The following is a 15729-nucleotide window of genomic DNA, read 5'->3' as shown; positions in this document are numbered from 1 at the left end:
CTCTGATAACTTCTAAGATTTTTCTCACTTTACTACAGTTTTACCACAGCATGTTTCATGGTATTCATTTGTTTTGTTTCCATTTGTTCCTTGGCATCGATTTTTAATCTGGAGACTCATGACTTTAGTTTGGGAAAATTCTCAGCCTCCATGTCTTTGCCTCAGATCTGTGAATGAGACCTTTCTGTTCGACTACGGTTCTCTACTCTCTTGACTATTCTGGGTTCAAACTGGATTAGCCTAAGTTTCCTTTGCCTGGGAAATGAGTTGAGAACCCTCTGTCCTGGATTCTTCAGATCCCATCTAACTCGCCTCATCCTTCCCTTCAGCCCACCAGAAGGTTGAAGTACATCTGAGATCATTGCCACACACACCCCCAATCCCCGTGACCCCTTTTGTCTTTATTCCTCACAATCCCTTGGGACAAAAACCTTGGCCTTCTGCTTCAGTCTCTTTATACCATGCCCTAGTTTATGTCTCCAGCCTCGTGGCTAAGTGTTAATGGTAGACCAGGTGTGTGATAAGACAGCCTGAAATGATAAGTCTTTTGAAATAGTATATCTGTTACTCTGTGCAACAGAAACAGATGACACGGTTGTAGGGAGTCTTTATGTGCTCACCTATAAGGTTCTGTTGAATATAATTTGATATTTAATCATTTGGAATACTCATTAAGATACGTTTCATTGCATAGCCTCTGTATAACAATTCACCGTCTCTGAAATACTCTAAACATTTCGCTTGATCATAAGCATGACACTTGGCTTTCAATGTCTTCATCCTCTGTCATTTATGGATGAAGAGACTGAGCCAGTGATCAGGTCACTGGCCCAGATCACAGTAGCTCCTAGGTACAGAGCCAACACCCAGGCCCGGGTCCTGAATCGCATGCATGTTACAGAACCACACTGATCCCAGGATAAAGAGCAGTTGGCTTGTTTGGACTAAATTTTGTTACATGCTTGTTAATAGAAAGCTCTTATGGAGAGATTGCCAGAGAAACCATCCTTGCCTTGAGTTATAGCTCTTCACATTTCCAGCCTTATGTTCATTCATCTGAAGCCATCAATGTTTTCGGTTATACTTGCATTTTTTAGGTGGCATCTTTCCAGATTTCTTTTTTTTTTTTTTCAGTAATTTGCATCTGACACAGACATCATTAGGTCAGTGTTTCGAAAGTGATGTCTCAGTTGTATCGCTGTCACTAGTCAACTGTGTAGAAGAATCTTGAAAATTTTGTCCCTAACATCCATTTTTAACATTTTCTAATGTCCATTAGCATCAGAATAGTTGTGTGCTGCTGCCTTAAATGCCCACCAGTTACAGGCGGATTGAAATCTACCAAGTGGCCTAACCGGGTATGAATGAGAGCTTAGTACTTCTTGACAACAGAGGGTCTGGTTTGTGGCCAGAAAGTCGAGTTTGCAGCATGGAATTGAGCAAAACCAAATAGCCCACCTAGGGACTATCTTCATATGCTCACACTTTCTGAGATTTTGCTGTCTCCAACTTGGCTGGCTAATATAGCAAGATAAGAAGCGCTGTTTCCCTTCACGATAGAGAAGGTTTCAGGCAAGAGGAGGAAATGGTTGTTTGGGAAATAAGAAAGAACTCCGTGAATGTGGGAGGTTCTGGGGGAAGGTGAACAGACAGACTCTGGGTTAAAGGTTTACTGTGTCCTCTGCCTTGAAGAAAAGCTTTTGACTTTCTAAAAGACTTTATATACTTCTGGCCTATGTTTTACATGTTATTTTATAATCTAAACTTTTATAAGTTTTATTTATTTGTTTGTTTTTATATTTTTTTTACTTATTTTTGAGAGACAGAGAGAGACAGTGCAAGCAGAGGAGGGTCAGAGAGAGAGGAAGATACAGAATCCAAAGACAGGCTCCAGACTCTGAGCTGTCAGCACAGAAACCGACGCAGGGCTCGAACCCACGAACCATGAGCTCATGACTCAAGCCGAAGTTGGATGCTTAACTGACTGAGCCACCCAGCCCCTAATCTAAACTTTTAAACTTAACATTATTTCATGTGGACTTTCTGTGTATTCCACATAGCTGAACTTATTTTAATCCCATTGCATTAATAATTACATAATTTCCTTAAATATGTTTGTTATTTACTGATCCTGTGAGGAGTTTCGACTTAGTCCATATTAGAAACAGTACAAATAAAATGGTATTTTTACAGTCTTTCTTTGTGTCCTGGTTCCAAAATTGAAATTACTAGATCTTTGTGTGTCTTTCTCGTGTTGGCGGTTTGTTTTTTGAAAATATCATATTAATTTACTGTGACACCAGCCCCACCAAACAGTGAGTTTTATGATCTTTAAAATTTTTTTCTCATGTTATCAGCCGAGGTATTACTGGCATAGCGGTTTCATTTTGCTAAAGCCAAATATTATGGCAGATGTCAGTTTGCCGCTTTCTCTTGGAAACTCTGTTATTCATATCTTCTGGCCATAGAGATTGGGTATTCACCTTCTACTTTTGTGTGGTTTTAAAATGTGTGAAATCGTTTAATATTCTAACTAGGTTAATCATTTTCGCCTTGTATACTGTCTTCAGCCAATATGAATACAATGGGATCTGCAGTGTGTGTCACATAAATCTAAGTATATTTTTCCCAGAGTTGTGTGCCCCCTATAAAATAGTCAGGATTGAGCTGTATCAGAGTGGGCAGGTGCTGCCCCAGGGGTGCGGATCGAAATTAGGAAACAGACTAGCCGGGGTGCCAGGCCGTTGGCTGTCCTGCCGAGGCTGGGAATTTGGTCGAGATGCTGGAGTTGATAATGGAAGACTAACAGTCCATGACACATTCGTCAAGTCACATCTAGAGATGGGCTAGACATCAAAGCGAGGCAAGTATGGAACAAAACTGTGTGCTCGGCTGGGCTTTCTTAGCATCCTGCTCTCATCTTAGAGAAACGGAGTCACTGCAGCATGTGGTGGCTTCCTGGCACCACTGCCTCTGGCTCCTGGGTCCCTATTCTTTCACTAGTGGTGGGATCATCAGCAATCAGTAAAAATTGCTTAGGGTGAATGCACATTTAAAACGGGCTCATCTCAGTTCTTGCACCACTCCTATTTTAAAATTAGAGCAGTAACGCAGATAAATGCTGTGTGTGTGTGTGTGTGTGTGTGTGTGTGTGTGTGTGTATAAAATGTATCCTCTTACAAACTTACTCTTTTCCCCACAAAATATCTGTTGATTTATGCGGTCTGGAGAATTGAAAGAGCTGTTTTTTCAAATCTGACTCTTATGTGTGCTTTCCAATTTAAATACAATTCACTGAAATATTTTCTTTCTAGTCTCCAGAGAATACAGAGGGCAAGGATGGATCCAAAGTAACTAAACAGGAGGTAAGTGTATCTTTGACTTCCTGTGTTTAATTATTTTAACTGGAATTTTTTTTAATACTGTTAGGATGTGTGCATCTGAATGAAAGCAATTCTGAATGAAGCTGTTGAGACTACATAAACCAGAGATAAAAGTGTCACGATGTAGTATGGCTTGGCCTTGGTAAATTTCAGTTGAGATCACTGATGAGACATTTTCCCCTTACTGTGTTGTTTATGTTTCTACCTGTCCGTCCTGCTGTTTGTGAAAGTAGATACCGAGAATTCCTTCTGGGCAAAGAGCGAGATAATAGGTAAATTCATCAAGGAGAACAAAGTCTGCCTTTCACAGCAAGGAAATGAAAGACTGTTGATTTAATAAATTCTCCGCTCCAGTTAGTGAATTCTACATTTCTTTTTTATTTCTGAATATTTGCCTAATAGGAGTCATCTCTAAAGTCAAAAACTATAGACGGGCACACAAAATGTTGAAATACTGAACTTTTTTTTTTAATCAGGAAAATTCTTAGGGCTTGGGATAATTAATTAGGCAACAATTCAAAGAAGCTCTGTGTTAAAATACAGAAACCTCCGAAAAACTAAGAAATTGAGAGAGATGGTTGCATTTACCCACTGTGGTAATATCATGACCCTTTAGAAGGAGATGGATGAAAAAGTAGCAAATTAGAGGCTAACTCTGATGACAGCTGTTCACTTTTGCACAGAGCTTTACAGTGTGTGGAAAAACTGCAGCTCTTACCCTTGAACTTATAAACTAACAGAGGTTAAAGTGAGAGAGAGAAACAGTATCTAGTTACAGATTCTTTGATTGAGGGATTCATATTGTGGTTTAATAATTCAGAAGAGTTTGTCATGCATAGCAGAACCCCTCCACAAATTTGTACAAGGAAATTTGTTCTGCCAAATGGAAAACCTTTAACAGAATCTATAACTAAATCAGTGTAAAGGCCAAACAAACCAAGCTGCCTGTCTCCAAGGCCCCACTATCCATTGACCCAGCACTCAGTGTCTCACAGAGATTGGCAGGTGGAGTTTCTGATCCCAGGTCAAGTTGCTAAACACATGCTAGAACCAGCCAGAAAATGATAAGTGCTTGGATTTTCTTAAAAATGGCAAAAATGTAATTTGTAGAACAGTTGGCTAAGTATAACAGATCTTAATGTTTTTAGATTTGGACACAAAATACATTTGGATTTTTCCTTTAGGAACTGCTATTTAAATTGATCTGTCAGTCAGAAAACCTAGAAACCATTATACACAATAGATCTTGGATCGTGTAAACAGTCTTTCCTAGCCTTCTACGCAGAGCAACCAAGCTGGTGAAAATACATGTAAATGATTCTTACTTATACAGCTGTCTTCTACATATTATTTTAGCCCCAGAATTTTATTTATGTTACTTATATATATTATTATTTTTAATATATTTTTTACATTATTATATGTATTACGTTGCCACCAAAAAAATCTTTCTTAGAAAACACTCTTTCCCAGTCATTTAAGCTAAGACCAGATTAAAACTCATGATTTGTCTTCAGGACATCAACACAATTGTTTGAAAAGTGAAAAGGTCAGCCAGCTGGTGGTTTAGGGTAAGAACTCTCAGTGTATTGATTGATTCTCCCCCCTTCTCAATTGACTGAATTTTCTAGTTACGTCATTGTGTGTGCACGGCCTTCACTATAGTGAATAGATATCAGTCACAAAGCGGGAACCTGATTTGAAAATCCTCTTCCACTGCCATGATATTTGAAGGGCATGGGCAGAGTATAGTTTTTGGACAATAAATGACCACAGTACGTTAAAAGCATTGCCCCTGGGCGTTTACAAAGCCCTTTCACATGCATTATTTTACCTGATCCATACGATAATCCTGATATGAGGATAGAGCACATTCACTCCTCAACAGCAATGTATTGTGTACCTGTAATGTGCCACGCGCTGTTCCGGGCTCTTCAGAGTCCACAGGGAACCAAAGAAGGAGAAGCTCTTCCTTCATGGAGCTTCCGTTTTAGTGGGGGGAGAAAGAGAGCAAAATAAAATCATTGGATATTTGCTATGAGGAAAAATAAAGCCAGGAAAAGGAATAAAGAATATCAGAGAATTGCTTTTTTGGGTAACAGATATTATTTCCAGCTTTACGAGAGGGAACAAGGTCCTGAGAGAAATACATTATTTGCCACAGGTGTCACACCTTGTGTATTGCAGAGCCAGGAAAGATACCTGAGGCCTGATTCAGAATCCTCTGTCCTCTTGCCGCTTTTCTGGTCATGAGTCGTAAAAACATGGCTATCCCCTGCCTTTTCTCTGTCCTCTCCATTCCCCAGCCAAGACTCTGACCCAGTTTTGCAAAAAAGTTAATTTCTTTTTGGGTCCTCATTTATCTTTGGAAATGAAAAGCAAATTGACTTTTGGCTTTTGTTTGCAAGTACACATGGTCCCTGACGTGTGGTGGCTTGACTTCCAGTGTTTTGGCTTTACTGTGGTGCAAAGCGATACTCATTTGGTAGAAGCCATGCTTCCAGTTTTACTCTTTTCCCAGACAAGCTGCATGTGGCTTGTGACGCTGGGCACCGGCAGTGAGCCACAGCTCCCAGGCAGCCCTGTGATCAGGAGGGCGAACAACCGATACACCAACAACCCTTCCGTACCCATGCAACCATTCTGTTTTTCACTTTCAGTCCTGTATCCAATAAATTTCATGAGATGCTCAACACTTTATTATAAAATAGGCTTTATATTAGATGACTTTGTCCAACTGTAGGCTGATACACATGTTCTGGGCACATTAAGGGAGGCTGAGCTCTGATGTTTGGTACAGTAGGTATATTATGTACATTTTCAACTTAAGATACTTTCAACTTACGATAGGTTTATAAGGGTGTAACTCCATCGGAAGTTGAGGGAGATCTGTCCTTAGTCAGGCTTAGAAGCATTACGAAATCTATAAAAATAAACATGCTTCCAGACTCCATGGGAATGGCACATATGTTTCAAGCAATATTCAGCAAAGTCCAGTGATTCTACTTGAAGTCAGCTACCCCAGTGAACTTTGCCATAGAGAGATTAGACTTCCATGTTCTTTTGCAACCAAGACGTTAAAGTAAAAGGCTCTTTGTCTTTTGGAGTAGCCTTCACCAGAATTTGCTCCAATCCAGGGAACAATAAAGTAATCAAAGGCTTTTTGAAAATTTTTGTTGTGCCCAGCACCACACTGACAAACCCTCCCATTATTTGTCTCTGTAACTCTTGGTGACTAGTCATTCTGAAAGTCTTCTTTCCTCCTCTGAGAACCACTTTTGGCCACTTCTCCTGAAGATTCACAGTCAACAAATTGGGAGAAATTCTGATTAGCTCTTTCTTCTTGGTAGCCCTGCCCAACAGTCTGAGTCTCAAATGAATACTTAAAATTCTAGTGCTCCAAGGAGGAAAAAATAGCAGTCTAGTCTGTTTTATATCCAATAAATATAGCCCAATCATTTATAGATTTTAAGGCTGTGAAAGCTGATGGAACTTTTTAGGAAGGTGTACACGCTTGCATGCATAACCATGCTTCTGACTGTGAGTGAAAGGTTCATCTCAGCCTCCACTGTTTGCAGTGAAAAAAAATCTCTTACGATGGTTACTGGAAAGGAAATTTTAAGAAAAGTCCTTTTTTTATAGCATAGAAAGAAAAGCTGGTAAATTTTAGACAGAAAGTCGTAAAATGATTTTACAGTAAAAGATGTGCTTTTTAGAGACGGTTGGTTTAGACAGCCTGGAGAGGCAGACCTTGTTTTTGCATGAATTTCCGAGGCTTTTCATTTTGAAACTCTTATACTGAGCCTGAATTATAAAAAGATAGGGAGTTCTTCGGATCAGAACAGCTTTTGGGCCCTGCAGAGCAGTGCTTGCTTAGGTTGGAATGTTTCTGGAAATCCCAGAGGGCTCTCTGACACCCGCCTCTTCAGTGTGTCCAGGTGTTGGAGAAGAAAGGAGCAACAGCACCAGAGTTGGAAAATCTGTCACATGATTTGGCTTTACTTCAGTGAGATATTCCTCAGGACAACTGCTTGGTGGATAGGAAGGTATTCCGAATAATAGTTCATATATTGGTCTCTTTTCAGGCCCCAAACTAGATAGCAACCAAGTAGTGGCCTTAGCACACCTCACCACAAGTTCACACTACTACATGTTTCTGGTGCTTGCTCATTCTCTTCTCCTCAGCATTTATTGAAGGCCCCTGCTAGGCACTCGAGCTACAGAAATGCAAGAGAAGATGGTCTTCTCTTGGTGAGAAGCACAGTCGAGGTGCGGACATGAGATAGATGAGGTGAACTGTGAGGTGAGACCAAGGCGGTACACGTAAGTTAACATCAAGTGGAGAGGGGTTCAGATAAGGTCCTCTCACCCGTCTTGAGCATAGAGGCTGCCATATTTTCCTCCGGCGGGTATATTTTCTGAGCACTCTTCTGCCTGCTGTGCTTCACTTGGGAGATGGTGATGTAGTTCTTGAGGCCATACAGAAGTATCAAAGATGAGCTCTGTTTTGTAATTAGTGGATGCTCTTTTGCTCTTCCGTGTTTGAAAAGCATCTGAAGAAGCACAAGTTACCCACTTGTTGCCTGATTTAATCGCTAATCTTGTCTCTTCTTTGGTGATACCCAGTTTGCTGCAATTAACCATCCTGAGAAATGCAACACAGGATTTGGGTTCTGGTCCCTGTGACTTATGGATGCGTTATCATGAATGCACCCGTTAGTCCACTCATGATAATCCTAGCAGACACCATGGTATTTCCTGTGGAGTATGTGCTACAGGCATGCGTCCCGTACTACATGTCGAGCTGTACCTCCTCTCACCTGGTGCAGGGAGTGTATTACAGCCCCCACTCCACTGACACAGCCTCCTAGTCTCTCTCTCTCTCTTTTTTTAATAGTTTATCGTCAAGTTGGTTTCCATATAACACCCAGTGCTCTTCCCCACAAGTGCCCTCCTCCATCACCTCCACCTCTTTTCCCTCCTCCCCCTTCAACCCTCAGTTCATTTTCAGTATTCAGTAGTCTCTCAAGTTTTGCATCCCTCTCTGTCCCCAACTCTCTTTCCCGCTTCCCCTCCCCCTGGTCCTCCATTAGGTTTCTCCTGTTCTCCTGTTAGACCTATGAGTGCAAACATATGGTTTCTGTCCTTCTCCGCCTGACTTATTTTGAGTCTCTGCACATTCTGTTAGCTGGCCTTTAGTCCAGCTCTGATTTTACCTCAGGACTCCAGGGTTAAAATTATCCATGGAGGCTCTGGCCCTTCGTTTCCTTCTATAGTTTAAAGAGAGATGAGTTTCGCTTCCTCTGGCTATTTTCAGCAAGAAAGTTCTTAGATGTGAAGATGGCAAGAAATATTTCTTCTAGTTTGACCTGACCAGCTGACCTATGCTGACCTCAGCACAGCTTCAAGAATTCCATAATTCTTTGCAATTGTGGCATGGGTTCCTACTGACCTTTTTTGCTGACCTCCTTAAAGAAATTATTTGAAACATTTAAGCTATGGTAGGGAGGCAAAGTCTGCATAAGGCAGCAGGAATTAGGGAAAAGATTTGAGTCCATTTTTTCAGCACGTATTTTTGAGAATCTACATGCTAGGTGGCACGTATACTATTCTAGCAGAGACAGAGCAGTGAGTAAAACGGAGTATGGAGTATTTATTTCTGGAACACTTTTCAAGAGAGGCAGTTATACTTTCAGAATGTGAAATCCCTTGGGGAGCCATCTTTTGCTGATGGTAAGTAGAATATCAGTTCTGTATGCTTATTTCTGAAATGCCTAGAACCGTTTTTTTTGCTATTTTAAATTTTCTTTGCGGCCTCATTTGCTTAATTTGCATCCTTGAAGAGAAAAAGATTTCCTGAAAGATACTAATTTCAACCCAGTTTTTCTAAATTTTTTCAACTTCCAAATTAAAAGGAAAGATTTAGGGAACTTTTTACTCTATCTCAATCTTTCATTAAACATATGTATTTAGCAGATAAATAAATGCACTTATTTTGTTACAAGTAAGAGGAAGTATTTCTTGTGAACTCCCTAAGATTTATAGTCATTCTCCTTTCTAACACAGTAACAAGTCAGGGAACTCCTATTTTGGTTTCTACACAATTATGTAAGTCTTTTGTATTAATTTGTAAGGAACAAGAGTCAGACTGGAACTAGTTCTTAAATTGCTCATCGTTCTCCTATTGTCATTTGTATCACACAAGTAGACTATGGGTTGGAACCTAAATTAATCCTTTCTTTGTCTTACACACAACACCCTTAATTAGGAGAGGCCATTTCTTTGAATAGTATGTCTACACCTCTTTAGAAAACTTCTTGTTGAGTATTACAGTCCCCAGGGCACTTGAAGTATGTTTTACTCTGCTCACCTGGAGAGGAGAATGAGAGTCATACATTATACTCTTTCAACAAAGTAAGATATCAAGAATGAATTTTTAAAAATCAGCTGGGTTGCGTATAATAAAAGTATGTGTTTTTCCATTTCCTTTGTAGCCCACCAGACGGTCTGCCAGATTGTCAGCGGTGAGTACTTTAGAACCCCTTTGTCGTTAGTTCTTATGAGTACATATTCCCTCTGTTCAGGACAAAGCAGCAGAAGGAAGATTAAGGTGTTATTTCCCTTGAGTTTTCTTATTTCCTTTTTGGAAATTAACCCGGGTCACAGTCTTTAGCAAATGTGACCAGTGTTGCCAAGGAATTCACTTGATCAGATATGTCAGTGAAAAGTAGCGCCAGCCCCATTACCAGGAGGACAAAGCCCAGGAAGCTGTTTGATATTTCTAGATCTCTGAAACAGAAGAGGCACATTAGCAAAGTCCTACCCTTCTGATTCTTCATATGTTGTGCTAAAGTGGAGTCGAATTCTGATCCTCTCTCCATGGCTTATACTTTACTCAGAAATGTGCTGAAAGTTATCGGAATCCATGTGCTTTAGCCTTATTCAGAACTAAAGAATCTTTGAAAAAGTAGTGATTCCACTTTACCACTCAGAGCCTCCCTCTGTGGAAAGGAGAGACCAGGGTTAAGATCATTAGAGCTAGGATGGGGAGCTGTGACCGAGCCTTGGCCATGAATGGGCTCCAGCCCTTCTCACCAGTCCGAGCTCCTTGCTGGCTCTTGTGCTCCTCCTTGCTGCCCTGCCAATACACCAGCCATTACTCTGCCACGAGAGGTCAGCCTGACTCACTGGTGGAGGATGTTGGTCAAAATAGCTGCAGCCCTTGCCCACCCTGAGATGTGGAGGGGAAAGGCATTGGCTTCTTGGCTGCCAGGAGCTGCTAGCTACTTTGGTCTTCAGGGAGGCATGGATTTCATCTCTGCCAACACCTGTCCCTGGCACAGAATAAGGAATCAATGCAGAAAGGGCTATGAGGGCACTCAGAAGTTGGGGTTGGGTGAGGCAGTGGTTCGTGTTAAGTCCCAATTGAAAGAAGCAATATCAGAGCCACTGGAAAGATGAAGAACCGGGAGGTGCAATTGTGTGCATACACAGTTAATCCAGATTCTGTCGATGCCCCTCAAGATGATGCACTCTGTCCAATATTAACTTTCACCATGAACTTTCATGGTTCTGCAGTTATATTTTAACTTTCATTAGACTTAACTATAGATTGTCCTACAAGCCATTGTATTCTGTGGATCTCTGTCCCATTCAGGGAGTACACCTTGTAAGTCAAATAAAAATCAAAATTTAAAACCAAGCTTTTCCGGAGCACCGTGAACCAGTGAGGTCATTGCCCGTGGTGCTGACACAGAGCCTCCTGGGTGGCCAGTGGGATTACAGCCTGCAAAATCTCATTTTTTTCCTGTCCCATCAAAACACTTGAATGCTGAATGGAGGAGAGGTCTGTCTTCACAGAAAATATAAAAGCAAATGATTTGCTGTAAGTTGTGACAACAAATATATGTTAATACAATATATCAAAGCCTGGCATTACAAAATTTTTTAAATTCTGAAAACTTAGAAGTCATGCAAGCTGCTGTGTTTGGGGAACGGCTACAGATTCAGGGTGGTAAGAAGCTTAACAAAGACATCCTTTACTTTTCAAACCCACTTGTCCTTTTTTATTTGAAAAGTCCTGTCTAACAGCCAATCTTCTGGAATTGAACTGTCTGCAGTTTTACTTTATGCCCTTGATGAAGAGAGCCAGATTCAATATGAACCTGAACCACCTTCAGGCATTGGGGACGAACATGCATTTTTCTCCAGAGGGGTAGCCCCTGGGCAGGGTTTTTAAAAAACCATTCTCCCTAGTGTTGGGAGAGATATACACGTATTTCTTTTCTAGCTTGAGGAGAGAAATATTTGCCCTAAATTAGCTGTAGAAAAGCAGAGGCTTTAACTAGTTATCTTCCCCCATGTCCCCATGTGCCCCCTCCCCTCTTCTCAGCGCCCTGAAAAGCAGATCAGATTGAAGCCCTGTATGGAGGGGACCACGGCCACAGGGCAGGCAGTACTCATGGCAGCAAGGAAGAGAACCACATGAAGCAAAAGAAAAATAGTTGCCTAGTAGATTCCTTGGCTAAGTTTAAGAAAAATCTTAAAGTTTGGGAGCTAACAGTGGACACTTAATTATTACAATCATGTTCTTGAGAAAAAGCTCTACGGCAAATGAGCCTAGTGTCTGGGTAGGCAAGAGATTCTCCTCACCTTGAGCTGGCATTGGAGAGGATGCGAATAGGAAGAAGCGAGGCTGGGCTACAAAACTTGAAATCCACATCAGAGGTGGAAGGATGTGGAAATGATTTTGAAATACTTCACAGGCAGCGGTCTTCATTACCGGATGGGCTTTGCCTGCGATTGTGCTGTGATTTCTAGACTGTTGGGAAGGCCAGTGTGACTGAATTCATTGAGTCATTTGGCCGAGGGCCTGAGTCATTCCTCTTGCTGCTATGCTGTGATCAAAGGAAGTACAGAGACATCAGAGCTAGAAGCTTAACCCTGTTCCTGGAGAGCTACTCTGGACTGGGGCTTTTAAATCTCACCTGCTGTTCACTTGAGAACTCAGGATGAAAATAGTCATGAAACGCACAGATCTTTATGCTGTTACCTGATTCCAAAAATAGAATGAAATTTTTTTTAAATGAACAAAATCATACTCAAAATGAACAGTATCTTCTGCAGTCTTGTTGCGTTCCTTTTGGTCCTGAGGATTATCTTTTTCAGTATTTGTGTAATTTATCTTTGCAGAAACCTGCTCCACCCAAACCTGAACCTAAACCAAGAAAAACATCTGCTAAGGTAAGAGGCGCTTTGTCCCAGTCTTTGGCCTTTTAAACAATGAATAAGTTATAATTTTGTATCCAAAAATCCCCCAAAGAAAAATCACATGTAGTGATTCAGGCTAAATGTACTGACTAGGAAACTGTCACCATTGTTACAAAAGGCATAAAGCATAGTTTTATGCTTTCCCAGGAATGCGTTTCCCATTTGGTCAGTAAAGTCAAAGGAAGTCAGAGCCTGGTGCTCGGAGAAGCAGCCTGACCGGGAGGGGTTGGTAGTGGCATGCAGTTCACTTGGCGCCAAGGAAGGCGGGAGGCGGGCCCTGGTAACCCAGCTGCCAGGAGCTCAAGGCCTTGGGGGAGAGGGTCTGACTCCATCTAACTGGTCTTAGTGGCTTGGTCTGATGACTGATCATATAATAATTAACACTAGCCAACAATTAATATCAGCAAACATTTATATGGCTCTTCTACTATGCCAGACCCTGTTCTACTTGCTTTTCTTATGAAACCCTCACATCAGCCGAACGAGGTAGGTACACATATTCGGTTTTGCAGATGAGGAAACAAGCACAGAAGTATGAAGAAACTTGTCCCGGGGCGCCTGGGTGGCTCAGTCGGTTAAGCATCCAACTTCGGCTCAGGTCATGATCTTGCGGTTCGTGGGTTCGAGCCCTGCATCAGGCTCTGTACTGACAGGTAGCTCAGAGCCTGGAGCCTGTCTTCGGATTCTGTGTCTCCCTCTCTTTCTGACCCTCCTCTGCTCATACACTCTCTCTCTCTCTCTCTCAAAAATAAATAAAAACATTAAAAAAAAGAAAAAAAAGAAACTTGTCCCAAATAGCTTTTCCGTACTCTGCCCTTCAGAACATCATTGTGGATTGTTTGAAACGATGTGTATTTGTGGCATGAGTAGGTGATTCTAAAGCAGAACTCACCCCTGTGGCTTAGTCTTAAAATCAGGAACTTTTCAGGCGCCTGGGTAGCTCAGTTGGGCATCTGACCCTTGATTTGGGCTCAGATCATGATCTCACAGTTCGTGATTTCAAGCCCCGCATCAGACTCTGCGGTGACAGTGTGGAGCCTGCTTGGAATTCTCTCTCTCCCTTTCTCTCTGCCCCTCCCCTGCTCATGCACATGCTCTCTGTCTCAAAATAAATAAAACTGTTGTTGTTTTTTTTTAACAATCAGGAACTTTTCTTCACCTGGTGCTTAATTTTCAAGCACTTTCTCAGTCTTCTAGTCCCTCAAGCCCCAGGTCCCCCTGTGAAGTATTTCTCTTGCTGGCTCCTTCCCTGGCCTCGGCCTCCTCCGTTGCTTCCCACTGCTGGTGCACTCCCGCAGAGCCACTTCGCTGTAGTGAGAGAGGAGGCCCACTGAACACCTGCGGGAGGAGAGCCCCCGCCTTCTTCCCAGAGGAGAAAGTCTGCATATGCTAAGCAGCTCGTTACATTGTCACAGAGACTTAGTGTAACTCACTCGGGGTGCTGCAGACTGGGGTTCCCCTCCCCCTGGAAAGCCACCATGTTGGCCCTGGTTTTGCTTTACCTTGTGTGTGGACGAGGCTGACTGATTTTCACTGACATCACACCCTGTCTAACGTGCCTTGTTTCTCTCTGCTAGAAAGAACCTGGAACAAAGGTTAACAAAGGTGCTAAAGGGAAGAAGGAAGAAAAGCAAGAAGCTGGAAAGGAAGGTACTGCACCATCTGAAAAAGGTGAAACTAAAGCTGAAGAGGTACTTTCCATAAATACCCCCACTGATTGAATCAGTGTCTTAAAAGAAATTGCTCAATCCTTCAGCCGGTGATAGCACGTTCATAATGACTCTTTTTATTGCCCGTAATGTTATTACAGATCCACATCTCTCGCTCAACTGTTAATGTCTCAACCTCCAGAGGTACCCCACCCAGCACACTGTCAGTAAAGGGGCAGATTGAAACAGTGAGAGTTAAGGGTACAGTAGAATATTCTGCATGTTTGCAGTGACTAGAATCAGATAGTAGTGTGGTGTTGTTTTATTATGAACAGTGGGAGCTTGCAGGTAAAGCTGCCGTGGTCGTTTGAAAAGCAGAAAGCAATAAATGCAGCCAAGTGTTTGCCTACTATATTCCTGCCTTGTCTGTTTCATACCCAGAGTTGAAGTGGGTTTTGCAATCGAGTTGCTAAAAACCAGATGTTCAGAGTGTGTGCTGGTCGGGTGGACTTTCTTTTGGCTGTTAGTAACCTTAACAGTAACTATATCTTCCCCTCCCCCCTTTCTTTTTCACAGGCACAGAAAACTGACTCTGTAGATAACAAGGGAGAATGAATTGCCATGAAAAATTGGGGTTGATTTTATGTACCTCTCGGGGCAACTTTTAAAAGCTATTTTTACCAAGTATTTTGTAAATGCTAATTTTTTAGGATTCTACTAGTTGGCATACAAAAATATATAAGGATGGACATTTTATCTTCTCATAGTCATGCTTTTTGGAAATTTCCATCATCCTCAAGTAAAATAAATATCAGTTTATTATTGAAAGCTATGTGTAAGATTGATTGAGCATTCCATGCACTTGCTTTAAAAATTGGGTCCTGTGGATACTGTGGTGTTTTTACTGTGCATATTTAAATTTTTCACGCAGTTTTTCTAGAGCAATAATCAGTGGTGCTTTTGTACCTAGGTTTTATGTGGTTTTAATGAAACATGGATACTTGTGGCCACCTGCTGACTATTTGTGGTTTAAAATAAAAGGTTTTCTTGCCTGTGAAATACCTGCCTCTTAGTAGTGTCTTTACTATCAACTTGGGCAGTGTTTCATTTTGTTGTTGCAGAAGATGTAAAGAATAATTCCAGTTCGTGCCATAATGGTATACCTCATAAGTCAAATAGGATTATTTCTTAATTCTTGGGCCTTTAAAAGTGTTATTATCTGAATGAAACCGTTGATGAGTGCTAGTGTGGAAGAATTACATCTAAAACACTACCAGAAGCAGTCAGCAATGATCACTATATAATAAACTTAATAAAGCACTACTTTTTAATAGTTCTTTATAAACAGCATAGAGTTCTGTTAAACCAGAGAAAAACCGTAAACTAATGCTGATCCTTGAAAATCTCTTCCTTTCAAAATATCATAC

The 15729-nt window shown here is 41.4% G+C and overlaps 1 protein-coding gene across 5 annotated transcripts in view; it reads left to right on the top strand.

The window, feature by feature from the left end:
- HMGN3 (high mobility group nucleosomal binding domain 3) overlaps positions 1–15361 on the top strand; it is a 30678-nt gene extending 15317 nt beyond the window's left edge. The window contains exons 2-7 of one of the 5 annotated variants that reach the window (XM_029944523.1): positions 3315–3365; positions 9878–9907; positions 12576–12626; positions 14231–14344; positions 14464–14550; positions 14879–15361. In XM_029944523.1, coding sequence (XP_029800383.1) covers positions 3315–3365; positions 9878–9907; positions 12576–12626; positions 14231–14344; positions 14464–14550; positions 14879–14917 — 372 coding nt within the window. In that variant the 3' untranslated portion in view covers positions 14918–15361. The other 4 variants (XM_029944524.1, XM_029944526.1, XM_029944527.1 and 1 more) reach the window with 4 other exon arrangements.
- Positions 15362–15729: the final 368 nt, after the last annotated feature.

Source organism: Suricata suricatta, chromosome 7 (assembly GCF_006229205.1).
Source record: "Suricata suricatta isolate VVHF042 chromosome 7, meerkat_22Aug2017_6uvM2_HiC, whole genome shotgun sequence".
Lineage (NCBI taxonomy): Eukaryota > Metazoa > Chordata > Mammalia > Carnivora > Herpestidae > Suricata > Suricata suricatta.
The sequence above is the reverse complement of the archived record's forward strand: the minus strand, read 5'-3'. Positions and strand labels throughout refer to the sequence as shown.